At 46.5% G+C, this 20,252-nt stretch overlaps 1 protein-coding gene across 1 annotated transcript in view; it reads right to left on the bottom strand.

Moving 5' to 3' along the window:
• Mbtps1 (membrane-bound transcription factor peptidase, site 1) overlaps positions 1–20,252 on the bottom strand; it is a 50,326-nt gene that overhangs the window by 18,254 nt on the left and 11,820 nt on the right. The window contains exons 4-11 of the mRNA XM_005413228.2: positions 17,294–17,497; positions 15,414–15,524; positions 15,013–15,122; positions 13,601–13,717; positions 13,033–13,100; positions 10,395–10,497; positions 8,026–8,177; positions 5,422–5,583 (exon numbers count right to left, since the gene is read on the bottom strand). Coding sequence (XP_005413285.1) covers positions 5,422–5,583; positions 8,026–8,177; positions 10,395–10,497; positions 13,033–13,100; positions 13,601–13,717; positions 15,013–15,122; positions 15,414–15,524; positions 17,294–17,497 — 1,027 coding nt within the window. The remainder of the gene's footprint in view (positions 1–5,421; positions 5,584–8,025; positions 8,178–10,394; positions 10,498–13,032; positions 13,101–13,600; positions 13,718–15,012; positions 15,123–15,413; positions 15,525–17,293; positions 17,498–20,252) is intronic.

The raw sequence follows: 20,252 nt of genomic DNA, 5'->3' as shown, positions 1-20,252 counted from the left end.
CTCCCCCGCTGCATCTCACTAAGGATGGCTCAGCTACTATAAATACCAATACGGAAACAGGACTTCAGGTTAATTCACAGTAACCAATATTTATCAGGGCCAAGTGAACATATACAAATCCAAACAACACCTTTAGGGATACTGGGATGGTCATCAGTAGTTACAATCAACGTGCGAAACATTCAGTCACTTAAAATAGGTCCACGCTAGTTTAAAACTCGGGAGTGACCAGTGGATACCAGTGCAGGGGGCAGCAAAGGCCCAACACACGTCTGTGAACTTTGGTGCTACCCGTGCACTGTCAACAGTTTACTCCAACTAAACAGACAACTGAGAAATCATTATTAGCACACGATTCAACACCATATTAAGGCAATAATACATGACAACTACATGGGGTTTATTTGAGGAATGTAAGATTGGCTTGATATTAGGAAAGCCATTAACAGTCTAAACCATGTAGATTGGCCTAAACTAATCATATGGTTACCTTCACACAGATGCCCAAAAAAGCCTAAGAAGTCAATGCACAGTCCTGATGAAAACACTCAAGAAAATAACAGATGGATAATGCCCCAGGATGGGAATATTATACACCTTGGTTATAAAGCCAGCATCTCACTGAATGGAGATACATAAGAGGCATTTCCACTGAGGTGAAGTGCACCATCTCCACTGCTAGCAGCACTACGCTACAGGTCCTCCCCGATGGAGCTGATTAGAAGAACGCAAAAACGGCTTCAGAACTGGTAGGAAGAGCTCCGAGCATTGTGATACATGCCTGTAAGTCGGAGGTCAGCTTCAACAACGCAGTGTGACCCTACCTAAAAATAAACCTAAAAAAAAAGAACCAAAAGACTACCTGGCTGGGATGTAGCGCAGTCCTATGGATTCAACTGCCAGCGCTACCTGGCAGTTTAGATTGGCCTAAACTACCTCTATTTCCATATGATACATTATACAGTACCTGGAAAACCCTAAAGAATTAAATCTAAAACCCATCCAGTAATTCAAAATATATAAAACTAACACAGAAATAAAACCAACTTGTTACAGAATAGAACAGAAGCAAAATCCTATCTATAATAACAACAAAAAGAATAAACACTGAAGTTTACCAAAAAATGTGTAAAATCTACAGGGAGGCAATGGTCCATGCAGATACTTAAAAGTTTTCAACAAATGGAAACCTTTTCTCTGCTCAATATTGAAAGAAGTTAGAAATTAGATACGCTGACAGGAAAATCCACATGAAGAAAACAAGCACTCAAGAAAACACTGAAATAACTGGGAACTGGTGCTGTCGGCCATGAAAGCACACGGCAAAGCTTTCACCATCGCCACAGAGCGGAGCAGGCACGTGCATGGGCAGACCAGCGGCCGGGAAGTGAGAGCCCAGTGACAGACCCTAATGTGTCTATGAGAAGTCAGAACATGATGAAGATGGCACTTCACACCACTGAGGCAAAGACGGACTTTTCAATATACACGGCTGTGGTGAGTGGTCAGCCATCTGGTAAAAGATAAACCGGACCCACACCTCACACCACACGTAAGAATAAACTTCAAACAGATCAGAGAATCTCAAAAAAACAAACAGGATCAGGAAAAAGATGGAAAAATTTCCTTTTTACCTCACTCGGTACAGAGAAAAGCTGAGGACTCAAAATAGGCAGCAGCAACAACAAATACCTCACATTAATCTATTTTAAAAACAAAAAGCAGAAAAACTACATGGCAAAAAAATCTCTTACATATAATCAAAAAACCAAACCAAACCACAACAAAATAAAGAATCTCACAAACTGGGAGAAAGACCTACAATACGTATGACTGACCAAGGGTCAATATATACCAGAAACTTCACAACAGAGGGGCCAAACACTCCATAGAAAAATAAAAAGAAATGGACAGTTTACAAGAAAGAAAAACAGCACACTTATTCAAAGTAGAAACTCCAAATTAAAAGTATCAAGATACCATTTCTCACCCATACAACTGGCGTAAAGGTACAAATACGACAAAATCTCCAACGCTCACACAAGGCTGGGGGAATGAGACACGACCACCACCCTTCTGGGGGAGTACGGCAACATCTAACAAGCATTCTCAGCACAGAGCTGCAGCCCAGCGAGGCCACCTCTAGGGATTCACCCTGGAGAAACTCTGCTGAAAAACAGCACAAGGTCATTCACTGCAACAGTCCACGATTACAAAATAGGGAACCAGCCTGCACACCCCATCTAGAGATGAAGGGCCAAATAAATAATGGTGCATTCACTCACTGCGCTGTAAAAGAGGAAAAGAGTTCACTATTTGTTAACACATGGATTTCTAGCATGCTGTTAAATGAGAAGGCACAAAGGAATGATTATCTGAAGTAACACTTCTATGTATTCTATGTATCTGCTCATAAAAAAAAATAGAAATTGAAGGAAGATTAACAAAAACCAAACATGACAAGCAGTGTGTGGAAGCAGGGAAGAGGTGCAGTGGGTGTGCAGCGGGTGTGCTTCTGTGTAGAGTCCAGACCTTGCAACCATGAGAACACCTCACACACTCGACGGCTGGATGAAATCAACCGGAGGTGAGGAAATCCAGAAAGGAATACAAACACCACAATGAGCCCACCTATATTAAAAATGAACAGCAGAAAGATTTAACCTAAGTAACTTTAGAAAACAGCATGGCTTTATTCTGTAATTCCAGCACTAGTCACAAATGTTATACTTCTGTTAATAAACTTGTTCTTCACAAGAGTATGGGTTAGCAATTCTAAAACAACTCACTGTGTACACTGGGAGGATGCAAATTACACACACACACACACACACACACACACACACACACACAGAGAGAGAGAGCTGGTGAGAGCCAGGCTTCTCCCTGTTGGAGAAAGGAGCACCGAACAGGAATGGGAAGGCTAGAAGGAGTGTGATGGTGTGGGCTGGAAGGTGTGACATGTTTCTAGGTAACTACACACAGATGGAGGTATAGAAATAGGCACAGAGGGCGCATGCGTGTGCATGTGTGCGTGTGCGTGTACGTGCATCAGCTACAAGCACACCTGTTGCCCACATCTTGGTTTCTAAATACTGCATCATTCCCCAATTAGAGGGAAGAACTGAACCCACGGCTGGAGCATGGAATAACTGGTGAAGCGCTGTCTGCTGCCAAGGAAGGAAAATGCTCAGAAAATCATGAGGACACTTGCTAAAAAGACACAAAAGCCAATGAAAAGGCTCCCACCAGCTACGGCTAGGACAACCTGAGCAACAAATGAAACAATGAGAGCAACGGATTGTAATCTATAGAATAAGATAAATAGCCACACCAATATAAACAACTGAGTAATTAAATAAGTAGCAGAGAAACGGCTCTTCCTTCCTGCACAATTCCAATTATTAAGGAAGGAAGTGCAGAGTGAGGGAAACAGAAGCTCCTCAGTAGTAACCACAGCAAGCAGAGGCCGTCAGTGGACGCTACAATCAGGGAGTGAAAGCTGTTGAGAACAGGATCATCTCGAAGAGCACACAGCAGTCACCAGCGAAAACGGAAGCTGTCCAGAGGACAGGCACGGCAGCTTGCCCGCCACCCTCCCACTGCAGCCCGGCCCTACCACCCTGCCCTGCAGCGCCTAGGCCGCGCTTCCTCTGGGCTGCTCCTGGCCAGGGGGATGAGCACAGAGCAGAGCAACACAGCGCTCCTTCACGGGGCAGCTTCCGTTCCAGGATTTCTTGGCATCTACGAACTATTCCCGGCTTGTGCTGCGGCCTGTGGCTCCTCCTCACCAATGCTTCTCCCCTGTGCCCCTCACAGGTGACAGAGTGTACCAGTCCCCAAACTCTCACTGCCTCGCCTTGCCCTGGCCCTCACCGTACCCACATACACACACCAGTGCCTCTCTTGGCCACCTAAGCCTATCTTGGCACCTCCTCCCAGTAGGACCAGGTCGGATACATCATCTTCATTAATGTTGAAAATTAATAGCACTACAGTAAGACAAAGAAAAAGAGGCCCTGCTCCGACTGAGGAGACGAAGGGGACAGGGCAACTGAGTGCGCTGTGGGATCCCAGAGCAGAAGCAGGGCCCGCGTGGAGCAGTGGGTAAGCCAACCTGCAGATCTGTCGCCAGCACAACTCGGTGAGTCTCCCGGCCACGAGGCTGCTAGCGTGGTTACAGGAGCTGCTGACGTGAGGGAAAGCTAAGCGAAGGACTTACGGGTGCTCCTGTACTATTTCTGGGACTCTGCTGTAAGGCCAAAATCATTTTAAAATAAAAAGTGAAAAACAATTCTTAGTGAACAAGAAGTAACTTCATTTGAAAACACAGACAAACTCACACCAAGAGTCTACAAAGTAAGTGACTGGCATGCTCCCTAAGAGTCAAGGTCAGGAATACAACAAAAGACAGATGAAGTAGCCGGGCATGGTGGCGCACGCCTGCAGTGCCAGCACTGTAGGAGGCTGAGACAGGAGGACTGCATGTTAGAGGCCAGCCTAGGCAACTTAATGAATTAGTGACTTTGAGATGTAGCTTACCTCCAAACAAAAATGTAAAAAAGGGCTGGGATCCCTATGATGAATATTATGTGTATCTAAAACGTACCAATAAAATAAAAAGTAAAAGGGAGGACCGGGACATAGCTCAGTGAAAAGGCTCTGAGTTCAATCCCTAGTACTAGACAGAAAAAAAAAAAAATGACGTGCCAGAGTCAGAGACCATGATGACAATGTGCAATGTGGGGCATGCATGGACCCCGAACTACACAAGAAATAGGAGGGGCACAGTACTGAGCGCGGGGATTGTGTCTGGTGGGTCCTGCGGATGCGGCCTTCGGGTCTGTCTGGCCCCAGCCCACTTTCCCTCTCACACTCTCTTCTGCTTGCTGCTGGGCACCGAGCTATGCAGTTTTTCTCCATCACACTCTTCCACCACGACATCTCCTTCGGGGAGCCAGTGGGTTGTGGACTGACACTACGAGCAAATTAAACCTCTCCTCCTCTAAGCTGCGGGTGATAGGCACTGTGTCTCAGTGACAATGACGCCTACAAACAGAACAGGTAGAACTCAAGGTGTGAGTGACTGCAGATCACGGGAGGACGGCACTGTACCAACGGTGACAATACTTTTAACAGTTGTAATACGCCCCATGGGGATGTCAGCCTTTGGGGAAGCCAGGCAAATAGGAACTGAAAACTCTTTTTACAAAATGTCTGTGAACCTAGGATTATTTTAGAAGTTTAAAAAGTTCAACAAACTACATACTTCTGTGAACGGTAACAGGACTTTGGCTCCCCAGCAGCCAGGGAGAAGCCACAGCTGGGCGCTCAGCGAAGCTGCGTGAGCCGAGGTCCCGGGAGCACAGGAGACGGGCACCCAGGGAGGGAGCGAGGCTGCTGCGAAGGCCGCACACCAACCTGGCCTGGGGCTTGTAGCTGCTGAGGATCTGGTAGGCTCTGAGCAGATCTAGCTTGCCATGGCCTTGCTCGAACATGTTGACACCAGGCAGCCTCCGGGCGGACGCGATCAGGGCCTGCTTCATGCTAGCAGGGTTCACCAGCTCACGCTTCGGGACTGTGCTGGGGGAAAAACCAAGCATTTGTTATTTCCCTCCGTGACGAGTGAAAGTCAGTTTCCGGTCTTATTTTATAACTAATGAGCGTTCCTTGTTCGTGCTCCATGAGACGGAACTCACAAAACAACTCACAGCTGCACTTCTCCGGACTGACCCCCAGAGACCCCGCACACCCGTCTCCTCAGCAATGCCTGGTGGGCTAAGTCTATGCTAAGTTTAGGAGTAACATGTATTTTCCAGTTTATAAACCTAAGTAAACCACACAGGTGCCAGGAGGCAAGAACATCAAGGAGGTACTGACTCTCCAAGGGAGGGGAGAGCTGCTGGGAAAGGGAGACAACCACCTGGGAGACGAGGACAGGGTGACATGGGGACGGGCCTCGGTGAGGGCGCAGTGAGCTCTGGTCTAAGGGATGAATCGCTCCGGGGCACAGGTTCACAACATGCTGGCTCAGGCGCCTGAAACGCTTCCCCTAAGCAAACTACCACACAGATCTACCTGGCCAGGAACTTGGCTAACTCTAGCACTAAAACATTCATTTTTGTGTATTATATGCAAGTAAATTTTACTCCTTAAAATTTGAAGGGAAAAAAGGAAAACTTACTCTCCCAAGTCCCTAACTATTTTTATATGATGGTGGTTGGGCTCCAAGTCTAGGCAGGCTTTCTAAGTGGGAAATCGGACACTTAGAGGAAATAGAGTAGGACTAATTCGTAATAATGGTATAAAATAAATTTTAAAAGCTATAGGTCAGCAATCCCCCTCCTCTTCCTGCCTATAAAGCAAATCCGAAGGTTAGGCTCCACTTCCCTGCTGTGTGGCATCTACCACGAGCCACTGTCAAGGCACAGAGCATTTTTTTTAAAGGACACAAAGCAGTTTTGAACACTAGGACGGCATTGTATCTGCTGCAGGATATAGGGAGTGAAAGGCCTCCACCGTGAGAGCTGCGCCTAGAGTGGAATACACAGGCTTCTCATCCCCCCTTTCCCAGTGGAGATGGCTATGGGCTCAGCGGGGAAGCCAGAACCCTCACTCTCTGCTAATGATCACACGAGTGGGAGAAATGGACTCGTGTTTTCCACTTCCAGAACCAAGATGCCTGGAAAAAAGGAGCCTTAGCTGAATTCTCTCCCTTTGGCAAATCCACTTTTACATCGCATGAGGGACAGAGAATTTCTAGTCGGCACAAGGTTAGTCTCCAGAGATACTCTGGCCTATGTCAACCTTTGAAAGAATTTGGCTCTGGCCTGTGAGGGAAGGCTGGAGCAAGAGGTAGATAGCTACCTCTGTCAGAGATTACTGATAATCTCTGGCATTAGAGGCTAAAAATCAACATGTAATTCACTTATTTTTACAGAGCTTTTTAAATATTAAAATATTTAATATCATTTGTTTTAATTCCTTAATTAGCATAAATTATAAATTTCAAATATGCAGAGTTTTGTGTTACCACAACAGAACCTCAGCTAGACAGAAAAAGATTAATTTTGGGGAATGTACTGTAACAAGTAAACGCTAGCTCCAAAGATAATTTTTATAACTCTGAGAACAGGAAGCAAGGCCCACATGACTAAAAGCACAAGAGCTTCAAAGCTGGTCTATGTTTGAGGACTTTCTTCTAGTTCCCTTATCTGAAAAGGTAAGGGCCGATGACTAAGCTCTGTTCCAACTTTTACGAGGTTTAATGAGAGAGTACAAACAGCACAGGGAAACTTGTCCCCACGAGGAGCCCCTGACTGGCCTCCCTTAGCTAAGGGTACGGAAGAGAATCCCTGCCCTAAAACAAGAGTGGGCAAATACGCAAGTAGACAGGTATGTTAAATTACTTCACTAGTGAGACCTTTCACTACCTGTATGTGCCCCATAACATCATGCTATTCACCTTAAACACACAATAAAATTGAATAAAAGGTACAACCCCAAGGGCAAGGCAGGGAGACAGCTTATTCTATGCTCCCTGCCTGATATGTACACAGCTCCAGCACATTTACTTTTATTTTTAAATAAAACCAAATTTATTTTTATTTTAGGGAATTCTCTTTGAGATAGGCTCTCGCTATATAGGTGAGGCCAGCCCTGAACTCACTACGTATCCCAGGCTGGCCTCAAACTTACAGTGATCCTACTGCCTCAGCCTCCCCACTGCTGGGATTACATCTGTGAACATCACACATGACAGATAAATGTATTAAAAATGCACCCACGACAGGAGTAATAGCTGTTTTCCCTGCATGGGCCCTACGGCTCCCCCTAGCTGATAAAGTGCGCTGGGCACACATCACTGAAGCACCACAGGGGGGACCCCCACCCTCTTGGAAAGATGAGGGGCAGAGGCAGCGCGAGACTGCTGTGCGGAGCCCTCGACCCTCACACCCACCAGCACAGACACCAAGTGCCCGGTCCTGAGGCTGCGGTGGCTGATCTGGGCTGCGCAACGCTCACCTCACCAATAAGGTGACGGCCCCTGCAATCACCGGGGAGGCGACACTGGTCCCCGAGAGGGCCCGGCAGCCCCCTTTCACACCGGAACCCCGCACTCCAGCACCGTAGGTCACAATGTCAGGTTTCACACGACCGTAGCCTCCTGGTAGCTCCTACAGACAAGAGTAACTCAGGTTCTCCATCACGTGTGCTGGCACATGGCCACATGGGGTCACGAGGGAATAAAAGCAGAACAGAAACACAGGGACTTCAACGGAGTGTCACTTGGGGAAAGTAGGGGTTTGGGTCTGAAACTCAGTGCACATCAGAAATAAGCTTAGGTGATAATGTAGAAAAAAAATTATTTTTAGAATGTTTTATACAACCAGTAAAATAAGATCATAAAGCAATCAAAAGTAAATATTTTACGTCTGCTAACATTTAAGACCAAAAACTAGTCACTGATTTATCATTAAGACTAGAAACTGGAAACTGCTTTATCTAGATAAATTAAAAATTAGAAATACGTTAGAAGAATTAGAAAATTGAAGATTAGGAAAAAGTATTTCTTTATAAGGAAAAAAGTACATGGTTATGACTGGATGTTTCAAAGGGGGAAGAAAACATTCAGAACGATCAAGAAGGTTCATGACTAACCTGCAATAAGATTTAATTAAATATTCTCTTAAGCTCCTTGAAAACTGGGGCAAAATGAGAAGTACAACAGGATCTTATGTTCAGTTGTGAAAAAGTATACTGACTTGAACAGAAAAACCTTCCCTGCCCATCAATCAGTAAGGAAACATGGAACACTTATGATACGTGATCAAAAGCTAAGGCGAATGTTTAAAAGTTGCTTTTACACTTTCTACAGTAAAGACACACTGCCAAGAACCCCCTCACACTGCACACCCTCCTCCCATCGCCCTTCCCGCTTCCTGAAGTTCTAGAAGACATCTTTTGTGTCTTCAGTTGTACTGCCTGATTCAGTGTCCTGAATCAATTCAAAATGTTCACCTTTTACAGTCCTTTCAGGAGAAGCCAGCAGTTGCTCAGTGTCCGGTCTGTGAATAAGGTAGCTAAGGATGCACTGTAATGGTTTTAGGGGTTTGCCTTCCATTGGCAGACCCTCAGCAGTACATTCACCCTATTTTTGATCATACCTCTTACAGGCACAGAAGAGGACTTTCAGAGAGTGGCAAGAATGACGGGGTAGGTGTGTCTGAAAGTGAGTGGGAATACTCTGAGAGGGATTAACAGCTTTGTATCTTTCACTGCAACATGTTCAGACATTTGCTATGTCTTCTGATCGATCACTCCTTGTCATGGGGCTGTGGGGAAGACACTGTTAGCCACAGCTCTACATAACTTCAGGAACATTTCTCAAAAGGCCCGACGAAGGCCAGGGCCATGACAGCACATAAAGCGCAGTGCCAGCGTTTGCAGGGGCCACTGCAGACTTACACCGGCAGATGCCCCACTCCCTGGTGTGCAACAGCACAGGGGACGTGCTGAGGAGCACAGGTGAGAGGGCACAGCACGCGGCCCTGCCTGTCAGTGAGGTCAAACTGTAGCATCGAGCGGGGAGTGAACTCCATGAGGTGTGCAGCCCCAGGGTGGGAAGAAAGGGGGCACCCAAGAGCCACCACTGTCCTGAACTCACACCAAGGACTATGCCCCTATGCCAGAGTGCAGCAGGTGTGGACCTAGCCCAAATGTTCCCAGGAAGCCATGAATCATTCTGAGGTTTTACCTGAGGCTGGAGTTCAGCACATGTTAAATCAGAGCAACCAGAGAGGACCTGACCCCAAAGAACTCCGGGAGGCAGCTACCCCTAGCCAGGGGGAAAACTCCCAGTGTTCTTCTCCAAGGGAGCACCTAATCTGGAATCAAACTTTGTTTTGATGGGTACAGGAGGTGAACTGGATGCATAATCAAACCCCAAGCAGTTGAATTATTTATTTGTTGGAGTCATTTTGATATGTACAACTACATACATATTGCCATGTTAGCAAAGTTGCTATCAAGCTATTCTTACAAAGTAGGCTTCTACTTCCTCAGGCCACCTTGCACTGAGGGAACTGTTCATCTTCCTACTACTGGTTAGGACAAGTGAGTATGAGTCTAGCTCACCTAAAATGTGAGTTACCTGGAAATAGATTTTAAAGAGTGGAACTAGAACTGCTCAGAACTGCCCCATGCCCTGTGAGGTGGCTCTGGACTCACCAGCCTCGCCAGTCTGGTCCTCGTGACAGCTCAACCCCCAGCCCTAGTTACCAACTTGTGGATGAGGGTCTGCGTCACAAGCTACTTCTCTATCTGTGCACTGACAAATCCTGCGAAGTGTTAGACCTATGGCTCCAGGGGCCATGTGAAATAGAAAACCATACCCAGGTGGTCATTCCCCTGGAGGAAAAGCGGGCGATGTTATCTTCAAAGTCAATGCCACCCACTCCAATCACATCCATCTGATCAGCAGGGTTATTCAGAGTGCTAAATTGAGACACACACAAAAAGGGGAAGGGGAGAAATAATTTAAAGTGAATAATTCAAATAAGGGCAATGTGCTCAGAAAAATCTAAGGCTTTCCTAAAGGTCCTCCATGACAAGACTTGTTCAGCTTTAACACACTGCTGCTGCTCCTCACAGCTGCCTATTATGTGCCATGTTTCCTGCCACCTCCACACTGCCGTCAGTCTCTGTCCTTTCACCAGGAACAGAACACCTCTGCTTTCTTCTCATCAGTGCCTTACTGCTGGCAGCAGGCCCAGCTCCAGGTTCACTGTCCCTCACCTCCCCCAGTTCCCTGAGGCCCCTGGCCCTGCACTTCCAGGAGGTCACGTCACAATTCACACTGCACCACCTAGTTACACATTCTCACGTCACTTTTCAATCATTCCAAGTGCATCCTTCTTGCCTCCTCAACTACATTATACAGAATCTGGTAAGGTACCATAAGCACACATTTGCAATGCCACGGCCAAAAGCTGAAGCTTTCAATGGCCCTCTTGCAGTGTGTCTAACTTCAGAAGCACATGGGAGTAGCCACTATAACTCTGCAACCCCAAGTGTTTAAAGGAAAGACAGACAGGAAAACCAGACCATTGTCCCTGGGCAAGTGCACTCGATCTTCAAAGAAGCTAGAGTAAAATGAATTACAACAAAAAACATTTCAGGTCAAGATGAAACTGATCTGAACAAATGAACTAATCAGATATGAGATTGCATTTTTCTTTTTGTTTGCTTGGTTTTTGTTTGAGACAGGAAGGGTCTTGCCATGTAATTCAAACTGGCCTTGAACCCACTTTGCAATCCATGCTGGCCTTGAACTCTGAGAAATCCTCCGGGCCTCATACTCCTGAGCCATCGGATTACAGGAGTGCACCACCATGCTTGGCACAAAACTGTATTTCTAAGCTTTTTGTATTACAGCTCTGCTATTGAAAAAAACATACTGTATTTTCAAACAATTTGTAAACTATGACTGAGCCCAAGTGGCTTAAGAAATACTAGCAACAAGATTCTAGAGCATGTGATTGTACCTAGTACCTTCAAACCACACCAAGTCAACACTTGCTCTGCCTTCTGAGCTCTCTGGCTGCCAACATGTTACCAGGAAGCCATTCAGGGGAGCCAGAATGGTTTTGCACCAGCTGATGCAAGAAGTACACAATTTCCACACATGCAAGGATCAAAGATGACGACAGGAGTCACGGAGAGAACACCCACTGAAGTCAGCAAGAGATCCCCACCTTCCCAGCCTCCCTCAGCCTGTCAATTCCTGCAATGCTCAGCATCCAGAGGGCTTGGCAATAAGGAAACTGCTACTGATACTGAAAAGAGGGCAGCTGCAGCCCTGCTGCCATTACAATCTGAGGCTCAGGAGCTGGTGTTTTTCACAGAAGAGCTACAAGTAAGGTACCTCTGTTGTGCTTACTTCTACCAATCACAACATATATTGCGGGGGCACAGCACAGCCAGAAGCCAGGACCGTTCTCAAGAGGACAGGGTTACTTGCTGAACTAGAATGGGACCATGTGACTGCTGACAGCCTTATTTTCTGAGTCTATAAACATCAACCTCATACAGCTGAGCCTCAGCTGAGCCTCAACTGTCTGACTGCTCTGAGCCCTCAGGCGACTTGCTCTCCCCCAGCAGCACTCCCAGGATGTCCAGCCAGAAGCACACACACAGGGACAAGGCAGACACTCTCTCTTCCACTATGCCACGGCACATGTGCACACACCCTTGGTCACTGTCTCTCTTTTGAGTTGCCTCAGACACTTTGTCACAACACCGAACTGCAGTCATCCTCTCTACTCAATACAGAACAGTGACCAACATCCTCCTCCAAAAGAGGTGGCATAAGAAGTCCTTATGCACCTTCTCTGCAGCATCAAGATCAGAACGGCAAGCAGCCAGAGACTTGGGATTGCAAATCAGACCAAAGCTTGCTGGCTGTGTCAGTGGGGTCATTTCACCTCTTATGCAGCTTCAACCTACAGCAATTGGCACAAAGGCCGGTGACTTGTGACTGCGCTCCTAACTGACCACCCCACTTGCGCCTCCAAGAGTAGCACCCTCTGCTCCTTCCCCTGGATTCACTGTGTTTGCATTTGATGTCTCCTGGAAAGGTGGAACACCTCCTCTACTGCCCTCCCCTTCCCTCACCCCGCATTCTGCCCATAATGGTCTCAATAGATACTCAAAATCTCTTTTTAACAGATTCACTTTCCTGACTGATTTGTAATGGGAAAAAAAAGTAATGGGAATAAAAATTTTAAGACTCTAAATGACTATATATAGCAAAGTGAAGAAAATAATTAGACAGCAGGCTGACCTTGAGCTGATGACTGCTGAAGCCAATAGTGAGTACCCAGGAGCTCATTACACATTCTATTCTTTCAATGTTGAAAACTCATAATGAAGTTTTAGGGAGATATAAACAAGCACACAAGGACACATACTGAAACAGACTGACAGGAAGTTTCTGCTGTTTCAGGGGTCATCTCTGTTGGGGCTGCTTACCCGTAAAGAGGCCCGTCGTTGCCAATAGCAGAGACCATGATTACGTTGTTAGCTGTTAATTCCCACACCTACAAAGTTAGCAAACATTTACTGAATGGAAGTACATGACTTTAATCAACATGCAATTATCCCCCAAGCCCCACAACTTCTACAAACAGTCCAGAAAAAGAAAGGAAGCCCCCTCAAATGCAGCACTGGCCACCACAGATATGTCTCCGGCAAGCAGGGTGCTTGAAGGAGGACAACAGCTAGAAAGCAGGGCTGTGCAACACCCAGAGTAGACCCCAGCTCCCAGCCATTCTCAGGAAAACCAAGTTGCAGGTTCAGGTAAGAAGCAATCAACAAGGCACCAGGTGCCTCTTACAAACGCCAACTTCCAAGGTCCCTAACCCGCTGGGTTTATGACATACAAGTCACTAAAGCTCAATTCATTAGCCATCTGTTCTCACAAAGCTGTCACCACCTGGGTGAAAAGCCATCAGCACACTAGAAATGACGCAAAGCTGAGGTGCAAAGGAGCAGGAACTGCCATCCAAGTACAACATCCGCGTGTGATGACTCGACCAACCTTGTCAACAAAGGGATGATCCATGAAGTCGGGACCACCGATGCTCAGGTTCAGCACATCGATCTTTTTTAAGATGGCATAGTTGAAGGCATCCAAAAACCACGATGTGTAAGATACCTAGTTAAATTAAAACAGCCCCCTTAGTGTTCCAGTACAAGTCTCAAGATGTTACAACCATTTTTACTTTTTGCTGATTTGTCTGCAGTGCTGAGGATCACACCCAAGGTCTCACTAAGCTCTATCCCCCAACAATTTTTATTTCTAACGTAAGAACACACCTTCCAAAGCATGAAGTATTTCTCTTAGTACCTTTTTTGAAATTAACAACAGGAACAAATCCCAAGTACAAATAATGCTCCAGAATGTCCAATACTATACCCAGAAACCTGAAGTCCCTGAGGCTGGACCCAAGGAAGTAGGATTATGTGCCACAGGTGTCTTCCTTCCAGGTGTGATGGGCAGCTCTCACCCAGCATACCTTCTGGGATGACACTCCACCTCCCGTGGCCCCTTTTATAAAAGGATGTACCCTAAGGCACTCCCTTAAGTTGAGTATTTCTAACCAGTTTAATGCGTTTGTCCAATATTCTTTAAACCTAGAGTCTGAAGGACAAACAGCAGCAGCAATAGCAGTAACTATCACAGTATGAGGTTTCTAATGTCCATTTCCTCCTGTTTTCCTTACATAAGTTAAATTACTTTGTGGATCATCATTTAGCTACATTAAAAAAAAAAAATTATAGTGGAAAGACAAGAAGATAGCAATTGACAATTGTTTCTAAAAGCTTTGAAAGGTACAGTTTGCGACCAGAATCATGGAAAGAATTGTTTGTGTACCACTGTATATGTAAAAGAAATTAAGAACACTATCACATGAACAAGCTGCTGGATGAGACAGGTGTCTTCACTGTGCTGCCTTTTGGTATTTTTGAGCTCTGTATCCCTTACTCAAGAATTACATTTTAAAAATAAAGAGATAGTAGTACCCTTGCCCTTTTCTACAAATGGTTTCCAAACGAAGAGGGTAGGAGCACAGCTTACGAGTCCGATCCCAGCACACTGCTGGGGCACACAGCCCCGTAACACAGCTCACCCTGCAGTGGAAGGCACCTGGCCACAGAGGTGATCCACACCCAGAATCACTGTGTCAGGCAGAAGCCCCAGGCAAGCCTGAGGGGAGAATGAAACAAGACATGAAACAAGTCAGGGTTTGAGGGAGGCTGGAAGCGGGTGGCGGGAGGACGGCCCTGCCAAAGGTAGGGTGACAGTGGTGAGAGGTGCAGCACGTGTGAGCTACAGGCGGCTCAGAGTCACAGACACGTGTTGCTTTCAAAAGGGGATGCGTGTTCTTCTACTTTACTTCTTACATTTCACTACTGACTCGTTAAGTTCAGGAGTCCCCAAACACCCACCTGATTATTGGTAAAGACCCTGAAAATATGAAGTTCTGCATCTGGAGCAAATCCTTGGCATTCCCTCATACTGGCAATCACGCCTGCCACGAACGTGCCATGACCCAGCCCTGTGCCCACAAGGAAAAAGAGGCCCGTGAGACACAGCTGACAATGTGTGCCACAAACCCCAGCCTTCCAAACCGTGGGTCCCACACCGACTCACCCTCTGTAGTGTGGGTGGGGAGCTGCTGTGGCGAGCCTGCCGGCACCAGTGCCACCTAGGGTGGGCCATCGCACTCTCCTCACCAGGCACCCCTTCCCTCCCCAGCCCTGCTTCCTCGCACCCTCTGAGGGCTCCAGGAAAGCTGTCATAACACAGGTACAATTACAACAGGAAAACGCTCTCGACTGAGACCCACCATCATCCAGGGTCCGCTCATTGGTCCAGTTGGTTCTCTCTTTCACATTCTTGAAGTGGGGATGCCTCTCACTCAGCCCGGTATCAAACACAGCAACTCTGACATTAGCACCTTTTTAAAAAAAAGCAAAATCATGGTTGAAAAATTCCTCTTTCTGGACTCCTATCTACAAAACACACAGCCCAGAATCCTGGGATCCACAGAAACTGCCAGAGCCTGAGTGCAAGAGGTCAGGTTAGGTCAGAGGTCCCAGGGGCTGAGAGCTGAGCCAAGACTGAAAAAGGATGTGAGCTGGGGAAATGCCACCTTCTGCTGCAGAACAAGGTTCGAGTACAAGCAACCCCTCTCTGGAGCCCCTCAACTGTAACAATGCTCCGGAATGGAACCACTGCTCCCTACCTGAGTGGGCTCCTCAGGCTCCGGGGTTGTGACCTCTGAGGGGCTTCCCCTTCTGGTAACTTACTCCAGGTACCCACCCTCCCACACCCCTCCTCAGAGCCCCTGTAAAGACGCACGGAGCGCACGGCTAAGGAGCAGGGCACGGCAAACAGGAGGGGAAACTACTGCTCCCGACAAGGACAGCCATTTCCTCAGTGCTGCTCGTCAGTAACAACGGACGCTGCAGAAGGGGACTGTGAAGAGTCAGTCACAGTCTCAGCAAAGCCAACGCAACGTGCATTTTTCCATCGTGCACCTATCTCCAGACTGGCCCAAACGCATCTCACTCGTGTGATACGTGACTGGTTCATCAGTTCAGAAAACATCTAGAAAAGCATGCAAGGCACTTGTATTACTTAACAGCGAACTCATACAAGGAAGGTAATGGGCTTGGGCTTCGAGAGTCCTTTACACGTCAATATGCTATGTTACACAATCAGGACACTGTAGGAACTACTAAAATTATTGCCACTTTTAAAAGACTTAAATAAAACCGATTTGGGAGGAATAAAAAAATGCATTTCTAATTAAAGAACTTGTTTTGTGAGGAAGTCCTCACTCTATAAAAAGAAAAAGCCAGGAGGAAACAATTATTTTACTATCTTTTTTTTGGTCCTGGGAATCAACTTGAGACCTTGTGCTTGCCACGCAGGCACATTCCACTGAGCTATATTCCCAGTCCTGAAAAATTATTTTAATAAAAGGTCAACTGGCCAGGTGTTAAAAGTAAACTAGGCTCCTTAGACCTGGTGAGGGCCAGGGGGCTGAGAAGCCACAGGAAAGGGGACCTCTACGGCCTGGGGGGTGGTAGGACACCTGACCAACTGTAGCTGGGGGCAAGACACTGGCTTACGTAAGGTTAAAAGTTTTCACACTAGTTAAAGCAGGTACCTTCTGCCACGATGGGTCAGTTAAATACAGGAAAACCTTCACTGGTTTTGAGTTTTATTTCACAAGACACGGTCATTAACGGCTGCTTCTTGTTCTAAAACAGATGACTAGCAAGTGTGACAGTCAGTCACCTAGTCACTCCACGTACAGGGCACCAAACCCAAGTGACGGGCAAACTGCCATGACACTGCACCCAGTGGCCATCCTGAACATGCTCCCCCTTGCTGTGAAGTTACAGGCCTCGGCAGCGCTGCCAGCCACCTCAGGTTGTAAGCAGCGCTGTGCTTGTTGGTGTTTGCGTCACCAGGAAAGAAATGCTCCACAATCTGCTCCTTTTCACCTCAAAAATGGTATCAAAAATGAGACTCATTTGGTGACAACTGGAAGTCACAGAAACAGAAGCCCCACTTATCAGAAGTTGAAGTCAGGAGTACCAATTCCACGGGCTGCGAAAAGGATAGATGCATAAGGTGGCAGGGCTGCGGCGCCAGGCAGCCCAAGAGAGGCCCTCCCTGGACACCTTTCTACACGTCCTGGTGGACAGCACACACCTGTGTATCCCATCTGCCACAGCACATCCGCCTGCAGCGTCTGGGCAACCTGGCGTGGAATGGCTCTCAGCAGCCGTCTACTCGAATGCCGTCCTGTGGCGTGCCAGAAGCCAGAGCCCAGGGACAGACTGGCTCTTCGCAGGGGGCGTGACGACTGCCATTTCTGGCTCCACTGGGTTTCATTGCAGGGTATGAGCGCATCAGCTAGAGTCAAGGAAGAGCATGATCAGAACCAAAGAGGAGAAACACACTACCTGGTCCTGCTGGGCCAAGCCGCCACCCTGCAAGGCAACGATTACCTTGAGGCCCTGTTGGAAGGACAGTGGGATTCTCTAATTTTTTTCCTTTGGTTTTTTGAGACAGGGTCTTGCTTTGTAGTGTAGGCTGGACTTGAACTCACTACGTAGCTCAGACTGGTCAACCTCAAACTCATGGCAATCCTCCTGCCTCTGCCTCCCAACTACTGGGATTACAGACATGCATCAAACAAGAAAAGGATTTTCTCAATATAACTGTAATTAAGGGACATTACTTAATTGCCTTCTTATTCTTCAGTGGTTGTTTACTGAGAATTTTCAAACCAAGGTATAGCAAAGATAGACTGAAAAAATAATTTGTAAAGAAATAAAGCAATCACGTTATTAAAATTAAAGAAAACCTTATTTTCTGATCAGCAGGTTAGTCGCACTGAGCCAGAAGAAGGAAGAAAAAAAAAGCTGAAAAACTGGCCACTAACTGATCATGAGGCTTTACTGTACAGTACTTCTCGGACAGGAAAAAGCTGTGTTACCCCACCAAACATATCTCTGGCCAAACATCAACAGAACCCTTTAAAAACTGTATACTGCTCAGTATTCTTACCTCCTAGGATTTCACCTTCCAACAAACACCAAACAGCCAGGAGCCAGGGTGAGTGAGGACAAGGGAACTGTTCTGCGTCTTAATTTTGTGGGTTGCATACCTGACTGTATACTTGTGCCCAAACTTGCCGAACTACTCAAAGGACAAATTTCACTATCTGAAAATCTCTTTAAAATAAAAAAGGGGGGAGCCCGTGTGTGTGAAACAAATACTGCAAGAGGTTTACCTTCCCAAGTCCGTGCTACAATGAAGAACAAACCATACTTCAAGTCAGTTTTAAGAGAAATCTATGCTACTGCACTTCTGCCTCAACAACAAACTGCCTTCATCTTTCTTCCAGCCCTGTCAGGCTGCATTCATGAAGTACAGGGACCTGGGAAGTACACACTCCTATCAATTCCATGAAGTAACTGCTTGTACAGTCCGACTGAACCTGTTCTGCACTGACCTGCTATGCTGGCTCCGGCCCTTAAGTCAACAGCGGGGACAACCTTGGAGTTACCAATTAAGAACATCTGGAAGAGGGAGGGGTCTGCTCTGCTTCACTTTGAGCAGACAGGACTACACTGGAAGTATTCTATCAGTCCGGCCTTCACTCTTTTGAGAACAATCTAGACAAACTAGAGTTTTCAAAGAAAAACAAATAAAATGGCGAGGGACATGAACCATGTCATGAATAAACACTGAGGGAACTGGCCTTAGCTTTGAGGAGGAACCACCGCACAAGACACCACAGTCATCTTTAGAAAGATGGGTATCTTCTACTATCTTTCAGTGCTGTCTTGTGGAAAATGAGTAGCCATGTGTTAGGACCCATGGCACAAAATAAGCATGAGACAGGTTTCAGCTTCAAATACAGCAAAACCCTCTGCAATAAGAGCTATGAAAAGAAGTACTACTTAGCATTACTTCCAACAACCTGAACACTCTGCTAAGCTCTCTTTCCATGCGTTACTTCATTTCAGCTTTATGAGAACCTAGTGAGGTACGTAGCCAGAAGAAGTAAGCACCTAGTGAGGGAGGCAGCACCTCCATACTAGGGACAAGGAATAGCAACGCTTGATAATGAAAAGAAGTTTATTGCTCAAGGTCCTGGCTAACTGTCAGAATAACAGGCACTTCAGGAGGCAGCATATTTCCTTACAGGGTGTCAGGCACAGCGTGTGACTAACACAGTGGAGAGGATACAAAAGGAATCCCCGCCAGAACAGTCTAGGGTTTTTGTACTAAAATTAGGCATCTCCATGTCTCCTACAAGTTTCTAGAGCTCTCTAAGATGCATGAAGAACAGTAAAAATGAAGTTATGGCACAACACATTTGGCTAATTATACCAAGTTTGAGTTGTTTTTCTCTTCCTGCATCATTTTAGGGGAGTACTTTTTTAGAGAAAAATAACACAAAACATCTGGACTCGTAGAAAAGGCTCTGAAGAAACCAGATCTCAGAGGTCTACAACTGACTCAAGAACTGGTTTGTCCCACTATGCAAATTCGTTAACTCTTCCAAAAATGCAGCAAAACCTCAGAGGCTCTCAGGCCCAGTCTGATGGTAGACGAAGGAGGAAGAGCCCAATTCTCTCTTCTTTTCCTTGTAGTGAAAACAGCGGGGCAATGTGTTACCTGCCTTATAGTATGCAGGAAAAAGCCTTTCCTTTGGTTAATACCTATGCTTTGTAAAACATTTTGTAATACACATGCAATTCGCTACTTAAGGATAAACTCTCTTCACTAGCCCAATTGTGATGGAGTAGGAACGCCTAGGCCATGGCTGAGAAGGGAGCACCCACTCCTTCCACTGCAGGTGGTAGTGGACACAAGCCCAGCTGAGGCACAGCTGTTCATGGTCAGAAGGCTGAGTAGAAACAAAATGAAACCCAAGGCAAAGATCTCTTATAGAGTGACTTAAAAGATGGTGGCAGAGCTTATAATCCCAGCACTGTGGAAGGCTGAGGGAGGAGGCTTCAAACCCAGCCTGGGCAACTTAGGGAGACCTTGTCTCAAAAAATAAGAGGTCAGGGGCTGGGGGTTTAGCTCAGCGGCAAAAGCGCCTGCCTGGCACGCGCAAGGTCGTGAGTTCGGTTCCCGGTACCGGAGAAAA

This window comes from Chinchilla lanigera, unplaced genomic scaffold, assembly GCF_000276665.1.
Source record: "Chinchilla lanigera isolate Chin_1 unplaced genomic scaffold, ChiLan1.0 scaffold00163, whole genome shotgun sequence".
NCBI lineage: Eukaryota > Metazoa > Chordata > Mammalia > Rodentia > Chinchillidae > Chinchilla > Chinchilla lanigera.
The sequence above is the reverse complement of the archived record's forward strand: the minus strand, read 5'-3'. Positions and strand labels throughout refer to the sequence as shown.